Here is a 26,479-nt window from a genome sequence, read left to right on the forward strand (position 1 = left end):
CACTTTCTAAATATGTATAAGTGTGTAGAGAAACCTAGGAATGATTTAAAATAATAATTTACAAATATCTACTTGACAATCTTTAATGAACATTGAATTTCGGTGTCTAATCATTGTCTTCAGCAAAGGGAATAAAAATTGTCACTTGTTTTTGAGAATCCATGAAGATGACAATTCAGTGATGACAATATGCAATACATATTGATGTTGTCCACATTGGAATTCAAATTTTGCATAGTGACATGTTGGATGGATTGTATGATTTAACTGAGAAATTGCCTTCAGAATATTAGCTTGGTAAGTTTGGATCTCAAGATACTTCTCAAGGAGACTCCAGAACTAGAGATTTTCAAAATCACAAAAAATATCAAATGATTTGCAATATAAGTGAATTCTCTCTGGATAACAATTTGTCCTACACTGCAAAGTCCCTTATTTATATATTATTACAGTTACAGAATGTAAAGTACAAAATTTAAAAAGGGACATCAAAAGTACTTTGAAGAATTACAGGAGTACAAACAGAAATCATAACATAATTATCTTTATTATCTCAGACACAGAAGTTCTTGGCAGAAAATGTTGAATGAATACATGTCATGAATTAATTTCCAATTAATTATAGATATTTAGATGACAGATAATACACTATACTTGGTAATATTGGTTTTCCCAAAGGCCTAGCAGAAACTCAGTGCTCCCCCCAAATTTAGTGCATATATCATATGACAATTGTACATTGCCAGCATTAATTTATATTCAGGTACAGTTTTAAATGAAAGCAACTTTTTTTTTCCTTTCACAATACATTCAAGATGAAAAATACATATTAACTGTTTCTAAATATCCTTAAATTATTTCAAAGGCACATTTTTTGAGTAATAAAACCAGCAGAGAAACAAAAAAATTGAATTTTGGGTGAGGGAAGGGAAAAGGATTTGGGGAAAAAAGAATAAATCCAACTTGTGAAAAAAGAAAGTATTAATAGTGATTCTTATACATTTATAGATCTGAACAATCGTGAAAAGCAACTAATTTGAATCAATCATTTTCTTTGTATTTAAAACTCTACTTTGATTGTTAATATGTTCCCCTAGAGAACAGATCTGGGTTGCAATTTTTATAATAAACTCATTAGTTCTTTCTATTTCTATATCTTCTACTTTGTAGACATTTGTGTTGGTCCAGAGGAGAATCAAAAATATCACTTGTGTTCTCTATTAAATTGGAGGTCAACACTGTATTACTACATCTGCAAAAAGTAAAAAAGATAAAACAAAATCCCAACAATTTATCAATTGTATTTAGTGTCTGAATACGTACTTTTATTTGACAAAAACTGTCTGACCACTATTTTTGTATTTTAATTCTGTCATTGGATTGGCAGATGATTCTCAAATATATTTTTTCATTGCAGTCATGTACTCATTCAACAGATATTAAGTATCTATTTATGTGTTAAAAGCTGATGAAACAAAATTAATCGGACTTTGTGACCCTCATGAATCTCACTGTTTGATGGCGCAGACAAATGGGTAAATAAAGAATTACCTGAGAAAAATGCTGAACAGAAATGCTTAAAACTTGCTAGTTGAAAGATTCTATATGTCATAAAAGTAAGGAATTCAACACTGAAAAAGTTGAAGTGGGATGGTAAGCGTTTTTGAGCCAAAATAATGGTATAGGACATCTGGATTGTTCTTTCTGTTTAAGCTTAAAATATATTTTTAAATTATTGTTTGTTCTAAAAATCTCATTCTCTTTATGTTACTCTTGAATTTTACTTTGGATCCATCTTGATTCACTACTTTGAACTATTGAGTAAGTATACAAAACAATGATTATCTGGATGTCCAGTCAACATGCAGAAATACAGAGGAAAATTCTTCACATTATGTTCATTACTTTGTATTATATTTGTTCCTTATTTTATTTATGCATTTATACCCTACCAATTGCCCATTCTTTCATTTTAATAAACATACATGTGTGTGCACACATACATATATGATATTAGTTTGCTATTTACATTTTAACAAAGTTTTTTCTGAGTGAATGATTCATATTTTATTAATTTTTGGTATCTTAACATATAATATTTGACATATCTCTTTAACTTAGGAATTTTTCTATGAATTTAACACCCAAACTTTTAGAGCCTAGATTTCTAGTGCTCACAAGCTGATATAGAATTCCAAAAATAATATGTTTCCATTCACTATGGCTTTGGTGTTCTAGGCCCAGGGCTCCCTCTAGCAATGAGAGGTGATCATGACCTTTCTGACTTCTTTCTCTACAAACCACATAGCTGTAATAACAGCTCAAGCATTTCAATTACTTCCATCCCGTCTTTTTCCTAGAAAGGGAAGATCAAAGACTCTTGTTTTGATGACAAGGAATGAAGATAAGTCATATGGATTTCACTCGTGTGTTGAATATGAGTGAAAAGCAAAACAAAGGAACACACAAAACTAAACCAAAAAAAATAAATTAAATTAAATTAAAAAAAAACAAAACAAAACCAAACCTAGGAATATGACTATAGAAGTGACACTCAGGGCCTCCCTGGTGGCACAGCAGGTTAAGCACAGCACTGTGAAGCTGTCTGCAGCCTCTGCAGCACGGGTTTGATTCTTGACCAGCCAGGGAGATACCCACATGAGGCGGCAGACCTCTCCTGACTCGCCCACTGCTCCCCTCAGAAGTGTATTTTGGTCTGTCTGCCTGGTCTGTTCCCCACTCTGTCTCTGGTGAATCCTCTCATCCTCCTGCGCCTCTGGCCTGTAACCTAGCTCTTGTATAAAGAAAAAAAGATCTTAAAAAAAAAGGTGAGATTTCAGAGGCATAAAATCAGTAGATGGGAAGCAAAGTGGTGGGGAGGGTCTCAATGCACTGTGATGGAGGATTATTTGTCAATGGATGTGGTGAAGTAACCTACATCTGAAGAGGTACAAATATGTATCTCTAAAAAATGATATACAGTGTTGTACATCAATGTTCTGCTATTAAAAATAACACAATAAGAATAAATAATATAAAAAATTAAAAGACTATGTAATACCTAATATAAAAAATTAAAAGACTATGTAATACCTAACTAGCTTTGAAAAAGGGTTCATATAATAGAGTTAAAAATAGTAAAAGATAATGAGCTACTTGATTTGCCATAATAATTTGCTATGTCCCCTTCTTATAATTCTAAGAAAGATAGCTGTGATTTGGGGCACTAATCTGGTATTCCTGAGTTACTTGAGCATCATGGTACTTTAATAGTATACACTAGCATACTGATTCCACCATTATTTCGAGATTATTCTACACTCAGTTTTTTTTTTTTTTTTAATATGGGCTATCTTACCTTAAAATGCAAAGTGGTTTTAAAGTATGCTATATTCTTGCTAGCTTAACAGATGTTAAATTGTTGTTCAAGAATGCCCGTATATTGTTCAGTATATTATGTACTTGTTGAACAACATGATCCCAAATCAAGATTGACCTTTGCCATGGAAAGACACTTGTCAGCAAGTTATTTACAGTAACAGAAACATACAACTAAAATGATAGAATACAACCAATTGCTTAAATGAAAAAATAAAACAAAACAGAAAACCAGCAAGTACTTATGCTTCACTGAGCTATCACATACCATAGGGGATTAACCACCCTTTTCAGGATCATATTGCACCTTCCTATACTTCTTTTCTTTGTTGTTGTAAGTAGTAAGTGACTTTTCAGCATAAAGAAAATTACTAATTTTAATTTTTTTAAAAAAAGAAGTAATGCCTTACCAAAAAAAGTCAATGGGGTGAGAAATTCACTTTTTCAAGTTGAATTAAATCCATGAAACTTTCTCCTACATTTGGCTGTGCTTTGTTCAAAACAGGCTTCATGTCCATTTTTCACGGGACATTTATATCTTTAATGTACCTAATTTTCTCCATTATGGGTTACCTTTTCCCTTAACAAATCCACCTGACATTATTTAACTTCACAAAGGATATTAACTGCTGTACTTTATTCCTATGTGAATTTTGACACTAAAACATCTATTTATGTATTATTACCTAGAAGTCAATGTTTGAATAACTTTTATATAGACTATTCATTTTCAAGTCTCTTTGTTCCCCTCTGAACTCAAATTAGTAAATGTATGAATAACATATTAAGTAGATATATAACAACAATATATGCAAGTAGCAATAAATATCATCTGCAAATAAGTATAACATTTAAAAAGGTATATCAATCATTAACCACAAATCCTGAAAGTATCTATGTGACTTAATTAATATTTAATAAATACATTTTAAGTAGAAGTGATGATACAGAGGCAACAATATTTAAAATATTACTAAATAGGTCAAAGATTTCTTTGTGAGATGAAGTGTAAATCTTGTTTGGGGACTCAACATTAAGAAATAAAAAAAAAAAAGTCTTGAGAGTCCCCTGCTGATTCATGGCTGAGCTCAAAGTTATAGTGAAGAGAAAGGAAAAATCTAAGAAACATTTGGAGAGAAGAAATTATAGGTTTTAGACATAGGTTATGGAAAATCTAAATTCAGTTTCCATCTTACAGTACCAAAACACCAACCATGATACCACAGAAAGAGACACTAGTGAGGAAAAGTCAGTAGACGAAGGTTAGGAGAACTTAAGTTTTCACGAAAGTTGGACATTTAAATAAACAATTTTCAGAGAAACTTTGAAATATTATCAAAGTGAAAAATATGAGATTTGGATTCTATACAGACACATCACCCAAAGCAGTGATAGTGAAGACAAAGATAAACAGCCGGGACTACATCAAATTAAAGAGCTTCTGCACAGCAAAAGAGACAATAACAAAAACAAAGAGAAACCCCACCAACTGGGAGAACATTTTTGCACCCAACACTAATGATAAAGGACTGATCACAAAAATCTGCAAAGAGCTGATGAGACTCAGCAACAACAAAGAAAATAATCCAGTCAAAAAATGGGCAGAAGAGCTAAAAAGAAACTTCTCTGAAGAGGAAATGCAAATGGCCAACAGACATATGAAAAAATGTTCAACATCACTTGTAATCAGGGAAATGCAAATCAAAACTACCATGAGATACCATCTCACACCAGTGAGAATGGCACATATTAAAAAAACTAGCAACAACGAATGCTGGCGAGGGTGTGGAGAAAAAGGAACTCTTCTGCACTGCTGGTGGGAGTGCAAACTGGTCCAACCACTATGGAGAGCTGTGTGGAGATTTCTGGACCTACTAAACATAGAGCTTCCATAGGATCCAGCAATTCCACTCCTAGGTATTTACCCAAAGGACACAGAAACATCCATTCCAAAGAGCACCTGCACCCCTATGTTTATAGCAGCACTGTTTACAATAGCTAAGCTTTGGAAACAACCCAAATGCCCAAAAATAGATGACTGGATCAAGAAGATGTGGTGCATATATACCATGGAATATTACTCAGCATTCAAAAAAGATAAACACATGCAATTTTCAGCAACATGGATGGCGCTGGAAGGGATCATGCTCAGCGAAATAAGCCAAAAAGAAAAAGAAAAATACCGGATGGTCTCACTCATAGCAGGAATCTAGAGAACTTAAATAAGGGACCAGGAAAATGAATATAAGAAAGTGAAAATCAAAATCAACAGAAAACTATGAACCAGAGACAGTTTTTGGGGGGTGGGGGGCGGGAGGGGAAGGATTGGGGTCAGAATGGGGCATTTGCAATTGTATGGGGGAATATAAAAATAAAATTTATTATTTATAAAAAAAAAAAAATAAGTAAGCATATAGACATATTTTTTTTTTCACCTAACAGAGAACTCAATTTATTTGAAAGTAAAGGGGAAGGCTTCAATTAAAGGAACACATTGGGGCCCCCCTGGAGGTACGGGGGTTAAAGTCTCAGTGCTAATAAACTTTGCCCACCCCTGTGGCATGAGTTCCATCCCTGGCAGGGAGCTGACACATATGGCACAGCAGACCTCTCCCATCTTGCTCCCCTCCGCAGTGTATTTCAGTAAATCTGCCTGTTCTGTTCCCCACTCTGTCTCTAGTGAATCCTCTCACCCCTACACCTCTGGCCTGTACCCCAGTTCTTGTACGAATAACTAAAATAATAATTCTTTAAATATAAATAAAAGGAGGGGGCCTCCCAGGTGGCGTAAGGGGTAACGCGCCATGCTCTGAGCATTCTGCAGTCTCTGAATCACAAGTTTGATCCCCGGCCCGCCAGAGAGTAAACCCACATGGTGCAGCAGACCTCTCCTGTCTCGCCCGCTGCTTCCCTCAGAAGTGTATTTCAGTCAGTCTGCCTGTTCTGTTCCCCACTCTGTCTCTGGTGTATCCTCTTACCCCCTGCACCTCTGGCCTGCACCCCAGTTCTTGTATGTATAAATTAAAAAAAATAAAAATAAATAAAAGGAACACATTACAGATGATAGACTACAAGAGAATAACCACTTCATGAGCTTGAGGAAAGGAGATGTCATCATATGTAGATACAAGAGAAGAAGCAATTTTGAGTAAAACAAAAACTTTCTCAGAGATCATACTACTTAATTCAAAACACTCCCAGTATCAATTCACACATTCAATTTTTCCATACCACCACATCATCACTCTATCACAAATAACCACCAGATCTACTTAATCACTTTATCACTCACTGACAATTTTGCCGTCTCCTCCCTCCACTGCTGACACTCTTAGCGACTTTATGACTCATGTTGATAAACCTGTGAGCATACTAACCACATTCTCATGTTCATTTGTTCCAATGGCCTACATCTCTCATTTTGTGCTTCTGCTTTAGATAAGCAAGGACACAAATTAATTTTGATTATTATGTGAAATATTCTGCTTTCAGCATCACTCATTTTGAAATCATATCCTTCCAGTATTTCTTGATCATTCATGTCTGCTGAATGATAACTCTTACCCTGGTCTTATGTTCATCCATCACTTCCTATTTCATCACTGATTTTGAATCTCACTTACTGAATTTGCAATTTACAGCTCTTCCATTTCATTTGGAAATTTTGAGTCTTTCACATCCTACTCCCATTTTTGGCTTATATGTTCCATGTTTTACTGTAAATGCTGAGTTGTTAAGCATTGATACTTAAGGTTAAACCTGATTAGAATCTAGAAATACCTCCCAGCTAAATTCATGTTGCTGGAAAACATTTTTATTCATATTATGAAAACCATTTGCCACAATTGTTTCAGCAAAACTTACCTAGTCATTTAAAATAGCTAATCGTAATCAATGACTATCACCTATACATGTTAATCTTTTAAAATATAATTTATCACTATATTCTCCCTTCTTCACTCCAGCTCCAAAAATAGAATTGGAGGACCTGATTTCCTTTTATTTAATGTTTCAATTCAAATTTACTTCATCTGATTTTTCCAATAACAAAAAAGGATAAAAACATTTGAAATTAAGATATTTAAATAATAGGAGAAGAGAGGGAGGGGGATGAAGAGGGGAGGAAAAATATATTTAAATGCTCACCAAAGTAGGAAATGTCCAAACTGGGGCCCCAGACTGTAGTGGACTGCCCCGCTGCTCCAGGTTGGCATCCTCAGATGTTACTGAATATCTCTATGCATTCCAATGCCCAGCTTTTACATTTTTGTCTCTAGCAGTTTGCTGGAGCAACTTTTTTCAGAACAGGGTGATTAAAATCTCTTTAGAGACTGAGAACCACAACTGTTGAGAGCCACAAATCCCAGGAGCATTTATCTCTCCAAGGGTTTCCATTATCCAGTGATTGATTGGTAGATTGGGAGCCCCACTACCAGGCTTTCAAATAAAGTATTCACTCCAGCACTCTCCAAGGGATCAGTGTGAGTGCTGGACCTCACTCAAAAACCGAACCTCTACTTGGTTTCTTCTCCTTTCATTTCCTAACTTGAGTTCTCATTCCTGGATCTGCTCCTAGATACGTGATATAAGATGCACATTTGGTTTATTTGCTGTTTTCTGTTCTTACTACATTCCAGTGCTTTCTCTTTGCCAAGAGTCCTCTTATACTCTCTGGAATTTAGCTTCTCTTCATATGGATTTCCACTTCTTTCTTTCTGCTGGTTTCCTCCCCTCCATCTATGAATATGCAAAATATCCCGTCTCCCATATTAAGAAAAAATTCCTCTATACCCTACAATATTAGCATTATGCCCATGTTTTCCCCTTTCCTTTCATTCTTCCAAGTTTTTGTCTGCCTTTGTACTTTAAATATGCTAGTACTAATTTCCAATTATTTTTACTTATTATTTATAATTGACCTCTGCCTTACTGATATCCTGAAATTGATAGCAATAACAATAGTTTGAGCTTTATAGCTCCTAACCTCATTACTAATGACACATGCTTCTTTCTAAAACTGTTTTCTCTTGACTTCTGAGGACTTTGAATGGACAATTTGTTATTCCTCTTTCTTCTGTCTAGTTGCTGATTTAAAAAAAAATTATTTATGCATACAAGATCTGGGGTACAGGGCAAGGTGCGAGGGTGAGAGGATTCACCAGAGACAGAGTGGGGAACAGAGCAGACAGACTGACCGAAATACACTGCTGAGAGGAGCAGGGGGTGAGACAGGAGAGGTCTGCTGCACCATGTGTGTAGCTCCCTGGCCAAGTATAGAACTCCTGCTGCAGTGCCTGCAGATAGCTTCATAGTGCTGAGAACTAACCCCTTGAACCACCAGGGAGGCCCTAATTTCTTTATTTCTCCTTTTAAATATTTTGTACCCAACTGTAAACATTCTTCATTTTTGTCCTCAGACTTCTTTTTTTTTTTTTTTTCTGTACTATTTCTTAGGTAGTCTCATCAACTAACATTGTTTATTGAAGAGTGTGAACTAGGAAGTGACTTTCTATTTCTCCAATCCCTGATACCATATTTTTCTCCAGAATTTTCTGTTATCAGGAAGAATCTATGACTCCCTAGACAATATCAGCTAAAAGAACAGAATCATATTGCTAATTAAGATGAGGCATAAAAAAACTAGAAGTGCAAACAAATCTCATCTCCATTTTAAATTTCTCTTCCCTCTCTCCAACATTGACCTGACTTCTCCTGGCTGGAGGATTTGTAGTGAGAAAATGGCAGGTTTTTTTGTTTTTTTGTTTTTTCCATTTATTTCAATTTTTTCTTTCTTAATTTTAGTGTACCCCTTATTCATTTGCCTCTAATGCTCACTACTAATTAACTTAAGGATATCAGAAGAGGCCCTTCCCTACTCCACAACAGTATTCCTGGGCAATAAATAAGCTTTTCTAATAACTTTCTAATTAAGAGAATGCTTCAACTTTAATCAAGTCTTATACTTCTGATCTCTGTTTATATGGTTTGTTTGGGGCCAGATAGAACTAGGATAGAGGGTTCAGGACCAGTTTTTTTTTTTTTTTTTATAGAGGCATGCTTTATTTATTTGTTTGCTGGTTTGTTTGTTTGTTTTGTTTATACATGCACTGGGTACAGTCAGAAGCGCGGGAGGGTGAGAGAATTCACCAGATCAGGACCAGTTTTGATTTTACTTGGTAAACAGGACCCAGTTTCTATAAAATGTAGGGGATACTATTGCCTACTCTGTGTCCCCAACTTTCAGTTATATCACCTGTTTCTCTATACATGTATGCATCTATGTAACATACACACACATACTTCATACAGTTACACTCTAGCCAATGGCATTTCTTTGCTACTACGAGTTCTTTTATTATTCTCTTGTCGTATAATATATTCCCACTCTATTTCAGCATACTTTCTCCTTCAAGTCTCCTCCACCAAGTCTCTACAGATCACCAGCACTGACACCACTACCTTCTTTTACTATCCACTCTAATTATATGCTGTCTCCTTTTACTTTAAACTCAAGGTAATTATGCAGTGGTTTTATGGAAATTATTACTGCAACAAGAGATTTAGATATGAGATTTAAGCTTGATTTACACCAATCTAGTAATTTTGTGCCTGAAAATATCATACATTACAATTTGATACTATTCTTTTAATTGAAATATTTGTACTTATTTAAATTTCCAATTTAGACTCAAAAAACTCATTGTGAAGAGAAGCAACATCTTATTCATACTTTACAGTCATAGTTTACAGTGCCCACCAGGACCTTTTTCTTACTGTTTTATCAAAATGCTTTGAGTTGAAGGCTGAGGAGGATGGAGAGATACTGACATGACCTTGCTCATAGGGTGTAGCACTCAATAAATGTTCATTTATCAAACTGACAAAAGTGGCACAAATGTGAATTCCTTTGCCTGATGTTCTCAGTTTCCTAGAGAAAAGCATTGTAGCTATATGCTAACATGGCTGACAAGGCCCTCCCCAGTGGCGCAGGGAGTTGAGTGCCATGCTGTGAAGCTGTCCACAGCCTCTGCAGCACAGGTTCGATCCCGGCCAGCCGGCGAAATACCCACATGGTGCGGCAGACCTCTCCTGTCTTGCCCGCTGCTCCCCTCAGCAGTGTATTTCAGTCAGTCTGCCTGTTCTGTACCCCACTCTGTCTCTGGTGAATCCTCTCACCCCCACTCCCGTACCTCTGGCCTGTATCCCCATTCTTCTATAAATAAATAAATCTTTAAAAATAAAAAAAAATAAAAGTAAGTAAAATGGCTGACAAGATTTAAAGGAAATCTGTGGAAAAGAAGTTCTAGAATAAGCACTTCAAAGTATATACTACGTTTGAAAAAGAAAATTACAAATTGACAGGTAGCAGCAAGAGCCCTGTTAATTTGAACTTTGTGAATCTATGAAAGGTCACATAGAACAGGTTCTTCACAAAACAAAGTACTAGGCTTGTTAAAAATATGAAGGGAAGAAGTTCTTCATTAGAAACAAACAGGTTTCCTATGTCTCTATGGGCCTTCTGAACATTCAAATTGCATTTGTTCCTACCATTGAAACAACTATTCATGTTCTAAAATTGATTACATTTTCTCTATTGAGGCTGTAATAATTTATTAATTATCACTTAAAATTTAAATGGAAATTTTTAAAAATGTCATTATAATGAGAGGATATTTTTATTGTCAAGGTGACAGATGTGATGTGGATACATTTCATTAAGCCATGCATTTTATTCTCAGAATTAAAATCACGCCTTCCTTCCCAGTCTAAATAAATAGTCGAATTTGTCCATGGGCATACAGTGGTACTCAATATGCTATAAAGGGGGAAGTCAGACCCAAAGAAAAATTTTTTATGAACCTCTCTTAATTTTTCTAACATTTTTGATTGTTTATTTTCTCTTTCATTTCTAGTTCTAATATTCGATTTTCATTATTTTATATGCAATTTCATTATAATTTGGTTATAAATTTCTACAATTAATTTCTATATAATTTTTCTATATATGCTACATTAACACACAAACATATGTACACATTATGTAGCACGATTTTGGGAGTTTACAGAATCCTAACTTCACTACGTATGAACTTAATGACCAATCATATATTTGAAATTGGTGAGTCAGTGTACCTATCTATTTGCTGGGGGAAATAATACCAATCAAGTTTTTCTCTGAGGTTTAAATCAGAGTGAAAGAGGACCCACTGGTATATTTTGAGCAAAGAAGTAACATAAGCTACTTACATTCCAAAGGTTCACTGGACCACTACATGAAGAACAGATTGCAGGGACACACAGGCAGAACATGGTAAACAACAATCTAGAAATTTTGGCAAGTGACAACAACTCAGGCTATGGTGGTAGCAGTGAAAGATGTGAGAAGTAGGTAGACTATGAATGTATTTGGATGCGAAAGTAAATATATATTACCTCTGATATATCAAATAGGTTTATTAGAGAGATATCAAGTGTTTTGCCTAGGCAGTGAAAATAATAGAATTGATATCAACCAATGGGAATGTCATAATTGTAGAGAATAAATCAATTGAGGTTTGGACGTGTTAAGATTTAGATTTCTACAGGATCTTGTTTCAGTTGTCTATTGCTGCTAACTAACCACTCCAAATTTAAAGGCTTAAAACAGCAACAATTTAGTTGCTTATGAATTTGCTATTTGAGAGCCCAGTGGGACCAAATCATCTCTTCTTCACATTGACTTTACAGCACTAAAACTGTGAGGATATAAGACTGCGGGCCAAAATCATTTGAAGGTTCATTGTCTGGACTGTTACTGACTGTCATGTAGGACCATAGCTAGGGTTGTTGGCTGGAAGACATATGCAGGGGCACATTCGTGTGGTTGTGTGGGTATTTTCCAGCAGAGTGAGATAAAGTGTTGACAACCTAAAGCCAAAAAATCATTTCTTAAAAATATAAACTCCAAAAATATTTTCTTATCTAAAAAAGTTAGTAAAAACTGCCGTGACTATTGTGGTCTCGGGCCCAAGTTCTTTGGTAATAATTAAGATTAGACACTCATTCTCTGCACAGATTTTAGATTTTAACTCATTAAAAACCTCAGCATCTTCACACATATTGGTAAAATAACTATCTCTTAACATACATACACATGGCCAAAATTTTAAATGTATGTCAAGAGATCTCTGTGTCTGTTTGTCTGTCTTAGTGTTTTGTTTTATTTTGTTTTTTTAACTCTGGTGGACTAATTATAAATGGTGCCTATATAAACTTTCATAGAAACAAATCTTAAAATCACAATCAAAAATTTTTTGATAAAAAAGAACTAGATCAAATTTTATAATATAATTCAAAGCATATATGCCTTAAAGTTATGTTAAGTATTAATAATTTACTTTGTTTAAATGTGTGTATGCATGTGTATATATATATATATATACTTATATATGTAAATTTTTTTGTCATATTAACTTTACCAAGTAAAACCAAGTCATAATGTTTTTAAGCCAATTAAAAAAAACTGCAATGTTTAAAGTAACATTTTGGGGACCTCCCCTGGTGGCGCAGCAGTTGAGTGCTGGGCTGCGAGGCTGCCCGCAGCCTCTGCAGCGCCGGTTCGTTACCCGGCCACCGGCGAGGGTCCCACAAAAAATAAAAAATAAAAAAATAAAGTAACATTTTGGGGTGGTGAACACACAAAGCACCTCCTTGTGTTCTGGACTACTGAAAGGAAAGCACCATCATGATTTGTTGAAAGTTTTAGTGGTGTCTGAAGAAAAGAGGGAGAGCAATTGATGGCTGATAGTAAGTGAAAAATGAAGGAAAGGGAGAGTAGTTTTGTCTTAAAATTAAAATGTCTGGTTGTGCCACAATATGAAAGAATAGAGAAAAAGCTAAAATTGAGGGTATGTAGTAAGTTGTAAAAGGTTTGAGGGAAAGTAAATTTTATTTGCCTTGGTTTATAAAATCTACAAATAATGGGTTTGAAGAGAAACAATGATATGTGTTGGAAATTTGACTGTATGGCATTATTTGATCAATTTGTTCATATGATGGAAAAAATTAATTAATATTGAAGCCTGCTTTCATGCGGCCACACAGGCCATTTCCGTAAAAAATGCCCTCAGAAATCAGGAATTGCTTCAAGAAAAACTAATTCTCCTAATGCTGCAGCTCCTTCTAAAACTTTATCTTTCCAGCTTTAAAAAATTAAGTTATGTGCATGTCTTTGTAGACACCTTCTCCCATTTGATTATGGCTACAGCTGGAACAGGAGAAGCCTTTAAAGATGTGTCTCAACATTTAATGTTTTGTTTTGCTTATGCAGAAAAGCCAAGGCTATTAAGACAGATAATGCACCTGCTTACACCTCCTCTGCCTTCAAAAAAATTTTTTTTAATTCATTTAACTTGTGGGAGAGGCTATGCTTGTGTTTTTCTACAGGATGCTGAATTCAACACCATGTCTCACAGGCTCTCTCCTCTCCCACGATCACATAGGCCTTTACCTCCTCTAACTATTCCTTTGGAGCATAGTCCCACTCATTCTCCAGAAGTCGCTGACACCTTGGTTCCTCCTTTTCACCAACTGCAGTTTGAGGAGTCACCAACCAGTCCTGCTGCACCTTCAACTACTTCCATGCTGCGCAGCAACCCACCAACTTGGGGACAATTAGAACAACTCTCCAATCAAGCACAGCAAATCATGGAGGGACAAGGTGTTGCAGCGACCCCTGAAAACATGTTTATGACTATGCTTGCAATCATCTCATGTCCAGAATGTATATTAACTAATTGTATTGATCCAACCATTGTACCAAATGTCTTTGTAATTGTTTATCAACCTCCTTATGTTATACTGCCTGTAGATCTAGAAAAACATTGGTATAATAATTTTGGTATTTATGCTCTAGAAAAAAAAATTGAGGCTTGCTTAAATATCATTAAAAAAACTATATTGTATATTGGTAATCAAATGCAGCATATCAAAACTCACTTGACCACTAAATGTCACTCTAATTATAAATGAATTTGTGTTACTCCACATGTCTATAACTCATCTTCTGTTTTTTAGAATAATGTCAAAAATCATTTGCTTGGTGTTTGGGATAATACAAATGTTTCCCTGGACCTTACTGCTCTGCAGAAAAATATTAAGGCAATTAGTTTAGCTCATGCCTCCTCCTCCACTCCTGACGAAGTTGCTGATTCCATCCTGGCTTCTTTGCAGCACTGCACCACTAAGGCCACCTGGTTCCCATTGTTTACTACTATTGGTATCTTATTGCTTGTCACCATGCTTATGCTACTTCTCTTCCCATTGTTTATCAAATTACTTTTCCGTGCTATTAGACAACTACAAATTGAGTTAAAAATTATGCAAATGATGACCAAAAACAAAAAAAAAAAAAGGGGGGGGAATGCTGCAGGGGGCCCTGCTGCCCCATCCAGGTAAGACACTGGCAAGCAGCTAAGAAAAGGGCCTCACACAGTGGGGCTGAAGAAAAAGAACCTCAAACCATGGGGCCAAAGACTTTTAAAGAGCCTCACACTGGGGGGTTGAAGATTCCTTGTGTCTCACACCCACTGTGGGGCTGAAGATTGAACATCCCTTTGTTTTTTGTTCTTGGTCATAATAAGAAAGAACTTCTCAGTAAATACATTGGGCAATAAATTATACATATAAGAATATTGTAAGTATATGGCATCGAGAACTACTTGCTTAAAAATTAAACACTAAATAATTTGGCCCACTTGACAATGGGAAATAATTACTTGCAAGGGCATGTCTGATAAGCAACCCAGAGCTGGTCATAATAATATTCCTCATATGGAAGTTCCATAGAGAAGCCTTGTAATGAATCACAAAGTTGATTACTCTAGGAGTTTCTAGGTAGAAAAAAGTTCTAACAACTGATTACCCCGAAGCAACTGGTCTCTAGCTGTAAGTCATATAGATAGAACAGTCTCTTGATATTGCAGCCTTGGCAACAGGGTGGTACCAAGGGCTGTTATCTAACCTAGGTAGTTGTTTAGGCTGAAATAATGCATTTAAGTTTTAATTATCTATTAACTTTTAAGGTCATTTCTTTTCTTAAAAACACGTAGATGACAAAATGTCTATGGGAAAGGAATGTAATGATTGTTTTATTTTGCTTCTATGCTTACGATGATGTAATCCCATTGCTTGCCTTAAACGTATGAATAAAGACCCGCTGAGACCCTTATCAGGAGATGATTGCACCAATATAAGAATGTATTGTATCTGCCTCACCTTCCCCTATTCCCCTTCCTTTCTGTACCCTAAGAAGTTTCTCCTAGGCCCTCTCATCCTTTCAGGGACACCTGACCCAACATTTTGCCATAAGCAGGTCTTGGACAGTTTTCTTTTTTACCAAAAGCCACAGAAATTCTATTAGCATGAAAAAATCTGCTCCTTTCAATTAAAACCTTTAAAGTCAAATCATACTATTAATGTAATAAACACAATAGTGGAAAATAATATAATGTTTTATAATACAAATACATTTCCATTACTGTTTAGAAGAGAAATATTTAGCTGTCAGCTACTTATTCTTTACCATCCATGGTACTAAGTACAAAGGATAGAGACATAAACTGAACACACATGGATCTTTTCCTCACAGAATTTTAGTGAAGAATAGGGATATATTCAAGGCTGGTAAAAACAAACAAACAAACAAACAAACAAACAAAAAAGAACTACTATGCAAATCAATAACTGAATAAGTATCAGTGCACAGAACTTATAAAAATTAAGCATGCTGTATGCTATGATGCTATCTAACCAAATGATCTAAATTATAAAGTCAGGGATAGGTAAAAGTAAAAAAAAATATATAGTAATTATAGGAAGGAGAACACAGCAGGTAAATGGAAAGATGAGGGAATGTTTGAAAATATTTGAACAAGTTGAAATGCCAAAAGAGATTTACTGACAAAATAGAAACAATAGCAGGAGTGTGAAAATAATAATAATAAAAAAAATTGGACTCTACATAAAAGAAAATTTTGGACTCTATACAAAAGATAATTACTTCAAGGATTTTAAGTACAATTAATATTAAAGAAAAAAGTCACTTTAGACTTTGCTGAGGCTAGAGATATATTGGCAATTTATTGCTGTGGTATATATACAAAGTAAGACATGGTTTAATTAGGGTGGATGCTGTGAAAATGGAGAGTGGCAGACTGATGAGATAATTATTTAGAAGAAAAATTCAGCAGAACTTGGTGGAAGATTGAATTAATTTCAATTTTATATATGTACACTTTGGGTGCCTATAAAACATTCAAATGGAAACATAAAAATATCAAGTATCTAGGTAGACATACTTACCTGGAACTGAAGAAAAAGTTAACAAATAAACAGCAAGCAAAAAAATAAAAGCTTGGGATAAACACACTAAATTGACAGTCATGGACATAAAATGAATATTGACGCTTTAGAAACACTGGAAAATGGCATTTAATAAATGGCTATTTCATTCACTCAGCAAACAGTTGAGTATATATTATGTAAATATCTCAAGGTCAAAACTTTAACTTGAGAATCTAGAAATATCTTGATCTACTCATGTGGATTTATATGGACATTAAAGGACCACACTAAATATGTACTAAAACATCTACAAGCAAAATGAAAATAAACTTTTCCTTCTGTTTACTTATTTTTCAATTTTGTATCAGCTGTTAAAGGTAAAAATTCTATCATTTATGATGTGTGGATAATTTAAAATTGAAATTAAGAAAATCTACTTAAAATTCAAAAGATATATGTAATTCTTAAAATTACCCTTTCTCTGGGTGCACAGCTATAGATCTTGGTTGATCCAAGCCTTCAGAAATAATGACATAACGGAAAGAGCCATTGAGTCTTGCAACTTCAATTAAGTTGAAACCATGATCTGTCCAATATATATTACCTAGGAGAAATACACATATGATTATAATACAGTTGTTAAAAAATATTAATTAGTTATGGCTAAAGTTAAATTTCTGAGTACTAACATAACTATCAAGATATAATTTCCTATAATCTTTCACATTCTATGTATTTCCAAAGAAGAAATGTATTAACAATGCACAAATACTTCCTACCATCACAAATCTCTAGTATAAATCATATAATGATAAACTTCTAAGTTAAATATAAGTTGAAACTTTTCTCTCAGGAAGAGATCTATTTTAACTTTCTACTGACTTCAGGCAGGGAAAAAAAAATAAAAAAAAAACTTCTAACTCTTCTGTTTACCTGCCTCTTGGAGTTCTCAGGAGATTTGGGCAAAGTTAACACTACATAATCTATTTCTACATAAAAACACTTATCTAAAGGCTCAAAAGCATTAGAAAGAGTGGAGCCAAAAGCAAAAGTGACTATTTATCCCTGTGGCTAGAGCATAAAAAATTGTTATGGGTAAGAAACAGAATTTATATGAAGCAGACTGAGCCTCTAACAAAATAGATGTGAAACAAAAACAGAAAAGTCATGGATTATACCAGCAATCCAGTCAATAGCTATCCCTTCCACTCTTCCCAAGCCATTGGTAATGATGTCTTCTTTCCAAGTCTGATCTCTTTTAGCTCGGCTAATTTTATTGAAGCCCATGTCTGTCCAGTAGATTGTATCATTTTCTATGGATAAGACAGAGGAAAAAAAAAAAAGACAAACATACACTATAATAGGGGTCAACATATGTATTAGGATCACAATGCACCAATATTTTGGGGAACAGTATCTTAAATGTGCTATAGTAAAAAATATTCTTCAGGATAACTTACTAATGCACATAAAGAGAAATATATTAAAACATCAAGAAAGAACCTAGTCAAATTACTTTTAAAGTATGTTACAAGGGCCTCCCCGGTGGCGCAGTGGTTGAGCGCTGGGTTGCGAAGCTGCCTGCAGCCTCTGTGGCGGCGCCAGTTCGATCCCCGGCTGCTCCCCGGCCACTGGAGGAGGGTCCCACATGGCGCGCAGACCTCTCCTGCCGCCCGCTGCTCCCCTCAGCAGTGTGCTTCGGTCCTTCTGCCTGCTCTGCTCCCCGCTCTGGCTCTGGTGAATTCTCTCACCCTCCCACGCTTCTGACTGTACCCAGTGCATGTATAAACAAAACAAACAAACAAATAAATAAATAAATAAAGCATGCCTCTATAAAAAAAAAAAAAATTAACAAAAAGAAAGTTTAAAAAAAATAAAATAAAATAAAGTATGTTACAAATATTTGTAGAAATTTGGCCTCCCAGGTGGCACAGGGGTTAAAGTCTCAGCACTATCAAGCTATCATCAGCCACTGCAGCCTGAGTTCCATCCTAGCCAGGGAGCTACCCACATTGCACAACAGACCTCTCCTGTCTTGCTCACTGCTCCCCTCAGCAGTGTATCTCAGTGGATCTGCCTGTTCTGCTCCCTACTCTGTCTCTGGTGAATACTCTCACCCTCCTCACCTCTGTCCCACACCCCAGTTCTTGAATGTATTAATAAATAAAAATAAATCTTTAACAAAAGAGAAATATTTGTAGAAATGACCTATCACAGGCTTTATTATTTTATTCATTATCCTACTTATTTGAACTCAGTAATTATTTATTTGCCATGAATTTGCAACCTTGATATCAAACCATGTTATTTTGTACCACAGTTCTTCTCATACCTATCCCTGCGTATTTGTCCGCTAAATATAAAGAGAATACTAGTGAGGATAATTAACTCAACAAAGTCACAAAGTAGAGAGAGATGAAAGAAGCATAAGGGCATTTCAACTATCAAGGATGTTTTAAGCACAAGGTCATTCAAAATGTATAAAGCCTTTAAAAAGTTCCTTATCTTCCAATTATTCCTTTTGAGGTACTAGTATCACAAATGTCAACTACAAACCAGTTAAATTATTTTTCAAACTCTCATTGTTCAAATGAGCTTAAGACTGCTAGAAGAATGGTATTATTCTATCAGAGTCTTTATTAGGACTGCTCTAACCAACTGAGTTAACCGGCCGCCTCAGAGTCTTTAAATAACAGTGCTTTTTGAATATTTGAATGAAAAATGTGTCTAAAGACTATAAATGAAATATATGTGCATGCATATGCATAAAGCATAGCAATTATAGACCAATGGTTTTAAACACAGCCACAGGAAAGACACTGGGGACAAATCATTAAATAATAAATTTGCCACCAACTAAGTTTTTGTGTTGTGACCTACATGGTCATTTGAAGAACAAATCCTTTAAGACCAATATAATTTCCCTCTGGCACAGTGAGAGACTATGGGAATAAAGAAAAAGCAATTAGTATAATCAAGGCATTTATCAGTAAGTTTTGGGATTCCATTTCAAATGATATATGATTTATTTTACCTATTTGGAGAAAGATTCCAAATAGCCCCCGTTTCCAACAATGGTTAAGTAAGACACACAGTTGTTTGAAGCAGCGATACCAGTTCAAACATATATCTTGAAATTGAGGACTTACGGGTTTTCCAATTTTGTAAAAGTATCAGTTACTATGTTTTCATTATTGAAAGAGTGAATTGATCAACAAAAATCGACATTATTTTTGCATGACTATTATCTGTCAACTCAATTCCCTCCCCTTCACACAAACATTGGATCCATATATCCAGCTACCTACTTTCCATCTTTGTTTGCATGTAGAACAATCATAGACCAAAAAAAAAAAAAAAAATCTAAGCTTTCTACCTGAAACACACTACTTTTGTAGCTTTCCACATGTCAATTCCTCATGCCAAGATAATCTGACAGATAGTGCCTCTATCTTTACTTCTTGGGCTGGAAACCTCGATTATCCTTGATCACATTTCTATACCCCACATCTAATTCATCCCCTAATACTATCCTATTCAATATATTACCAAGTATTTCTGGGTCTTTGTATCTTTCATTTAAATCATATTCTTCATCCAACCACTCTGCACACTCACTACTGCTGCTTACAATGTAATTAAAGTCTCTATGAACTCTTAGCTGAAGTATTGCAATGATTACTAACTTCTTGTCCAGTTTCTGTTTTAACCTCTGTATTCATCTTTCCTCATGAGTCTTTTCTTCACTTTAGTTCTACTGCTACCCTTTTAAAAAGGAAATCAGATCATTTCTTCCCCAAACTAATCAAACTGTCTAATCACTTCTCATATCATTTAAGATAAAATCAATGTCCCTTCCCATGGCCTTCATGTCCTATTGACAACCTTCAACCTTTTCTCATCTGATAACCTTCTACTCTGTCCCTCATTTACACATCTCCAGTTATACAGACATACTGGTCCCCAAAACAAACCAAATGCTTTCTGTCTGAAGCTATTTACAGTACTTTTTCTATCTGTTTAGTGTTTTCTTTCCCAGATATTTAAACAACTCTGTCTTAGCTCAACTATAATCCTTCATAGTGAAAATTTCCCTGACCACTCTGTAAAATTATGCCCTCACCATACTCTATCAGCTTTATCAAACCTTTCTTTTTAACATAGCATTTACAACAGTCAAACACTATGTATTTATTGATATGCTTTCTTAGTCTGTTTTGTCTTACAGGGATTTCATTGGAGGGCTGGGATTTTATTTTATTGCTTTATCCTTGGTTCCTTGAATAGTGCCTGGCACATAGTGACTTCAAAATAAACATATATTGAATAAATAAATCCTCTACAAAGAACAGTTGGAAGGGGATACAACAAAGATACAGTTATTACCATTAGAACCCTTATAAGCTCACTAAAGTACAGAGGTGTGCACAGAAAAATAACTCACAGTAACATAGGATGAACAGTACATAGATAGTACACAAGCATTTCTTGTACATACCTTTATTATATTTTTATAGTTGGTTTTATTTCTTTTATTTTTTTAATTTTTTATTTATTTATACAAGCACTGGGTACAGTCAGAAGAGCGGGAGGGTGAGAGAATTCACCAGAGTGGGGAACAGAACAGACAAACAGATGAAGTACACTGCTGATGGGAGCAGTGGGTAGCAGGAGAGGTCTCTGCGACATGTGGGACCCTTGCCCTGTGATTGGGGATCAAACCGGCGCTGCAGAGGCTGCGGGCAGCTTCGCAGACCAGCACTCAACTGCTGCGCCACCGGGGAGGCCCCATACCTTTATTATTATATTTATTATTATATTGAAGTGCAAGCAGCCACATGTGAGCAGACATTTCTTGAATTCACTGTGAATAATAAGCTAATGTGTAATCCTCAGACTTATTTATTCATTTATTATGGGATCCCCGGTGGCCAGGGATCGAACCAGCGCTGCAGAGGCTGCAGGTAGCCTCGCAACCCAGTGCTCAACCACTGAGCCACCAGAGGAGGCACTCCTCAGACTATATTTAAATGGTTAAATCCACTACAGTTCAGAGAGAAACTGACAGGCTTCCTTGCATTTTTTCTCTTAAGTATATATGGGAGATGAGTAAGCAAATGAATCATGTGGAGACACATTAAGGAGGGGCAAGAGGATGGTAAAATTAAATTACTCATCTGTATCTAAATTTCCATTCCTTATCAATTTTTCACATATATATTACATACCTACAAACACTCTAAATACAATAAATTCATTAAGGATGCGTTTTCTGCTATCTCAAATATCTGCAAAATAAACATACATTAGGGTCCTCCTGGTGACACAAAGGGTTAAGTCTCAGCACTATGAAGCTATCTGCAACCTAGTAGCAGAAGTTCAATTCCTGGCCAGGGAGCTAACCCACATGGTGCAGCAGACCTTGCCTGTCTTGCCCTCTGCTCCCATTAGCAGTGTATTTCAGTCAGTCCGCCTGTTCTGCTCCCAGCTCTGTCTCTGGTGAATCCTCTCGCCTCCCTGTCCTCCTATCCCCCCACCCCCTGACACATCTCTAGCCTAGACCCCAGCTCTTATATGCTTAAATGAATGAATGAATGAATGAATGAATGAATGAAGAAAAGCACACATTAGGTTAAGAATGTTTTAATTGGGATTAGAATGAGACTAAAAGATGATGAACTTTTGTAACAATCTGTAAGCATACAAAATGGAGATACAGATAAAGAAAGGGAAGAAAAGACTATCAAATTTGTCCTGACACTCCAATATATGATACTTTTTTTTACCTTTAATTATATCCTTTCAACAGATATTTATAGAATCCTGAGCTTGTGTTAAGCACTATGATATGGATAGGAGTTAGATAGTGACTGACATAAAGTCCCTATAATTATGCTGACTGCACACGTACAGAATTGAATTAAAAACACATTATTTTAATTAAAACAAACTGTCTTAAGACACATGATAATTGGCAATGTATAATATAATTACAGGATTGTAAAACAAAATTTATAATTTAAGGAAATACCTATTACAATTAGCTTCCCACAGATACAATGATACAAATAGGGTACTTGTATTTTTCCCACAGATATAATATAAATAGGATACTTATAATTGTCAAGGATTACCATATAGAGAGATTGGTGGCCAACTATTATGCATCGTAAGTAAAGCCTATTAAAGGAAAAGCCACATATTTTCATATTGATATCTGTCTGTAAAACAAGGGAGAAGACTTTTTAGATAAGAATAGTAAGATTTTGAGTTGAAGAAAGTCATTTTCTGAGATACTTAAGAACTGTAGAGCTAAGTACAGAGGCTAGATTACATAGTGCCCTGTCAGAAAACAGGAAATGGAAAATATAAATGCCTCAAAGTTTTCACCTGTAGGTACATATTATCTTTTTTAAAATCTATTTCTTGGGTCTCCCCAATGGCACAGCGTGTTGAGCGCGCACTGTGAACTGTCCGCGGCCTCTGGATGGCAGGTTCGATTCCTGGCCTGCTAGGGAGCTACCCACATGGCAGAGTAGGCTTCTCCTGCTTCGGCTGCTCCTCCCCTCAGCAGTACCTTTGGTCTGTCCTCCTTTTCTGCTTCCTGCTCTCTCTGTTGAATTCTCTCACCCTATTGCGCCTCTGACCTGTACCCCAGTTCTTGTGCAAATAAATAAATCTTAAAAAAATAGATTTTTTAAGATTTATTTATTTTATACAAGAACCAGGGCACAGACCAGATGGATGGGAGGGCAAGAGGATTCACCAGAGACAGAACAGGGAGCAGAACAGGCAGATGTAGCAAAATACACTGCTGAGGGGAGAGGTCTGGCGCAGCATGTGATTGTCTCCCTGGCCTGCCAGGATCCAACCAGCGCTACAAAGGCTGCTGACAGCTTTACAGTGCGGTGCTCAACCGCCTGCGCCACCAGGGAGGCCCAAAATCTATTTTATTTATTTGTTTGTTTGTTTGCTTGTTTAATTATTATTATTATTATTTTTGGTGGGACCCTCGCCTGTGGCCGGGGAACGAACTGGTGCTGCAGACGCTGCAGACAGCCTCGCAGCCCAGCACTCAACCGCTGCACCACCAGGGGAGGCCCAATCTATTTATTTTTAATTGATATATAATTCACACATAACAGTTTATGTTTGAGGGGTACAGGTACTTTCTTTTGTTTTGATACATTATATTTTGCAATATGATTATCACTGTAGCATTAGCTAGCACCGCTATCATAATACACTAACATTTCTATTTTGTGGTGAGAACAATTAAGATCTAGTTTCTTAGCAGCTTAGGAATTCATAATACAGCAGTATTGGTTATAATCACTATGCCGTACATTAGATCTCCAGAACGTATTATCTACGAGCTGCAGGTGTATCAGGTATATATTCTTAAACTCTCTCTTCCCAATTCCTCCATCCCCAAATGTTGGTAATATTTTGTAGGTAAAATGTTTGAATATTTTACTACGCATTTTTTATGAGTTTGGCTTTTTAAAATCCATACATAAGTGAGACCACACAGTATTTCTCAGTGAATACAGTAGATCTCACGTTGCCATGGGTTGCTGGAGAAATTATCTCATTCAACATTAAGTTGCTAGATTCATAATTTTTGATGCATGAGTCATATTTTAGAATTTGTGAAAATTCCATAATTTATTTACCTACTTTGGACATTTGGTTTGTGTTCACTTTCTAGCTATTATAAATAACAACCTTAATACTCTTGTCCATGTCTTGTAGTTGACGTAACTACCATTTCTCTTGATACATACACAGAGGTGGAATTGCTGGGTCACAAGTTAACTTTGGAAGATAAAGACTTATTTAAATACAATAGTCTATTTACTAAAACAGCCTAAGTGCCCAATGACAGAGTAGTAAATTAAGAAGATCTGATATATATACAGAATGGAATACAACTCAGCTATATAAAAAAAAAAGCTGAAATCTTACCATTTGGTACAACATAGATGGAATTGGGTGTGGGGGGTTGCGTTAAACACAATAAGTTAAAAGGACAAAGAAAAATACTGTATTGCTTATGTGGAATATAAAGACACAGTACAAAGAAGCTGATGAAAATCAACTAAAACAAGCCCTAGAAATATGACTATAGAATTGAGGCTAATCAAGGGAGAGGGGAGATAAGGGAATAAAGGGATAAGGAGGCCCAATGGACTATGGTAGAGGAGGATTATGAATACCTTGTTGGTAGGTGTGTATCTAAACAGGTGTGAACCTGTACTTCTGAATCATATACAGTGTTATAAAGCAATGGCACCTCAGTTACAAAAATAATAATAATGACAACAAAAATTACATAATTTCTAAATAAATTTCTCCTAATTAAAAATTCAATATTTGAAAAAATTCTGATTACTGAATTCTAACATACCATTCTTATCTTGCTGATTAAAACAAGGAGAACTCATATTCCAATAGCTTAGCTAGCAAGAAATTAAAAGGATTCTTATTGCCATGAACTGGTTCAACATGCTTATTTACCTTGGTTGACAGTGTTTACCTTGGCAGATAAGGTCAAGTAAGCAATGGATGAAGAATGTGCTATTGTTAAACAGTAAAGGGAACATATTATTTCAGCTTCCTCCCCAATGACTAGAATTTTTGTTTTTTCTTCACCAGTGCTAAGTAGGTCTGAGATGTAAAACTCCCAAGACACTGACTTTAAAGATAGGTCTTTTACAAATATTATAGCATGTTTGTAAAAGGTTTATATCTTAGAGCATTTGACACACTGTCAAACTTTAATCCTTCAATATACCCACAATTCTAGGAAGAAAAATAAATATAATAAACTGACCACAATTTTAGTAAAAAATAAAGATTTTCAATCTTAACTTTGAGAATATAAAAATATTGTAAATATCTTTGACTCCCATTACTATTGTTGCTATTTTATGCTGATAAGAATAACTGCTATTTGGTTAAGGCTATAATTATGATGACAAAAGGAGTTTGGGAATTATTAACTCTAAGATTTAAAAGAAGAATTTAACTGGTTGACATCCACAATACTTTATAAGTTAATATATGTATATATATATTGCATAAAGTTTATAGGCAATAGGAATCTTTAGTTATAGGTTCTGGTAATATTTCTTAGTGCTGACACATATCTCATTAAAAAACTCAAGTGAGATATATAACATTCATAATTACTTAAGGACATTTCCAAAATTTGAGTACTAAAATTTACAAATTTGTTTAATTTACTGACCCAGTTTTTTTTTTTTCTCCTATCCTTTTGGATCTATTATGTTCTATCTTATATTTAAAAAACATAAAGACAACTATGCTCAGTCTCAAAAGTATATGTTAACTTAAAAGAAATTCTATATGAATTGAGTTCCAGTTTTTTGATAAACCATTAGGCTTGAGTTCTATAGGATGCTTTATACATGGCTATATAACTATTATCAGTTAATGTATTTTTTATTACCTTATAACAAACTGCTATTAGGATTTTGTTGTGCTTTACCTTTGTAGTTATATACAAATGAGTTTATGAAAAATATAAAATCAAGATACTGATGATTAGACAGACCCTGCTCTTTAATTTTGATTGTTAGACTGGGAAGTAAGTCCCTCACACTGCCACCACTCGAACCACCAACATTCACTCAGAATTTAATGATTTACTATTCCTCGCAGATGAGCTGATTGCAAATACCTTTTACTTTTTGAAGTCAGAAAAATAGCATCTTCCATGTTTTTTATTATCATTTTATTATCATTCATCAGC

At 35.2% G+C, this 26,479-nt stretch overlaps 1 protein-coding gene across 1 annotated transcript in view; it reads right to left on the reverse strand.

Moving 5' to 3' along the window:
• LRP1B (LDL receptor related protein 1B) overlaps nucleotides 1-26,479 on the reverse strand; it is a gene marked incomplete at its 3' end in the record, with an annotated part of 1,731,654 nt that overhangs the window by 412,853 nt on the left and 1,292,322 nt on the right. Inside the window, exons 36-37 of the mRNA XM_084254814.1 lie at nucleotides 17,880-18,014; nucleotides 17,176-17,305 (exon numbers count right to left, since the gene is read on the reverse strand). Coding sequence (XP_084110940.1) covers nucleotides 17,176-17,305; nucleotides 17,880-18,014 — 265 coding nt within the window. The remainder of the gene's footprint in view (nucleotides 1-17,175; nucleotides 17,306-17,879; nucleotides 18,015-26,479) is intronic.

The sequence above is a fragment of the Talpa europaea genome, assembly GCF_964194135.1.
Source record: "Talpa europaea genome assembly, chromosome: 1".
NCBI classification, from domain to species: domain Eukaryota; kingdom Metazoa; phylum Chordata; class Mammalia; order Eulipotyphla; family Talpidae; genus Talpa; species Talpa europaea.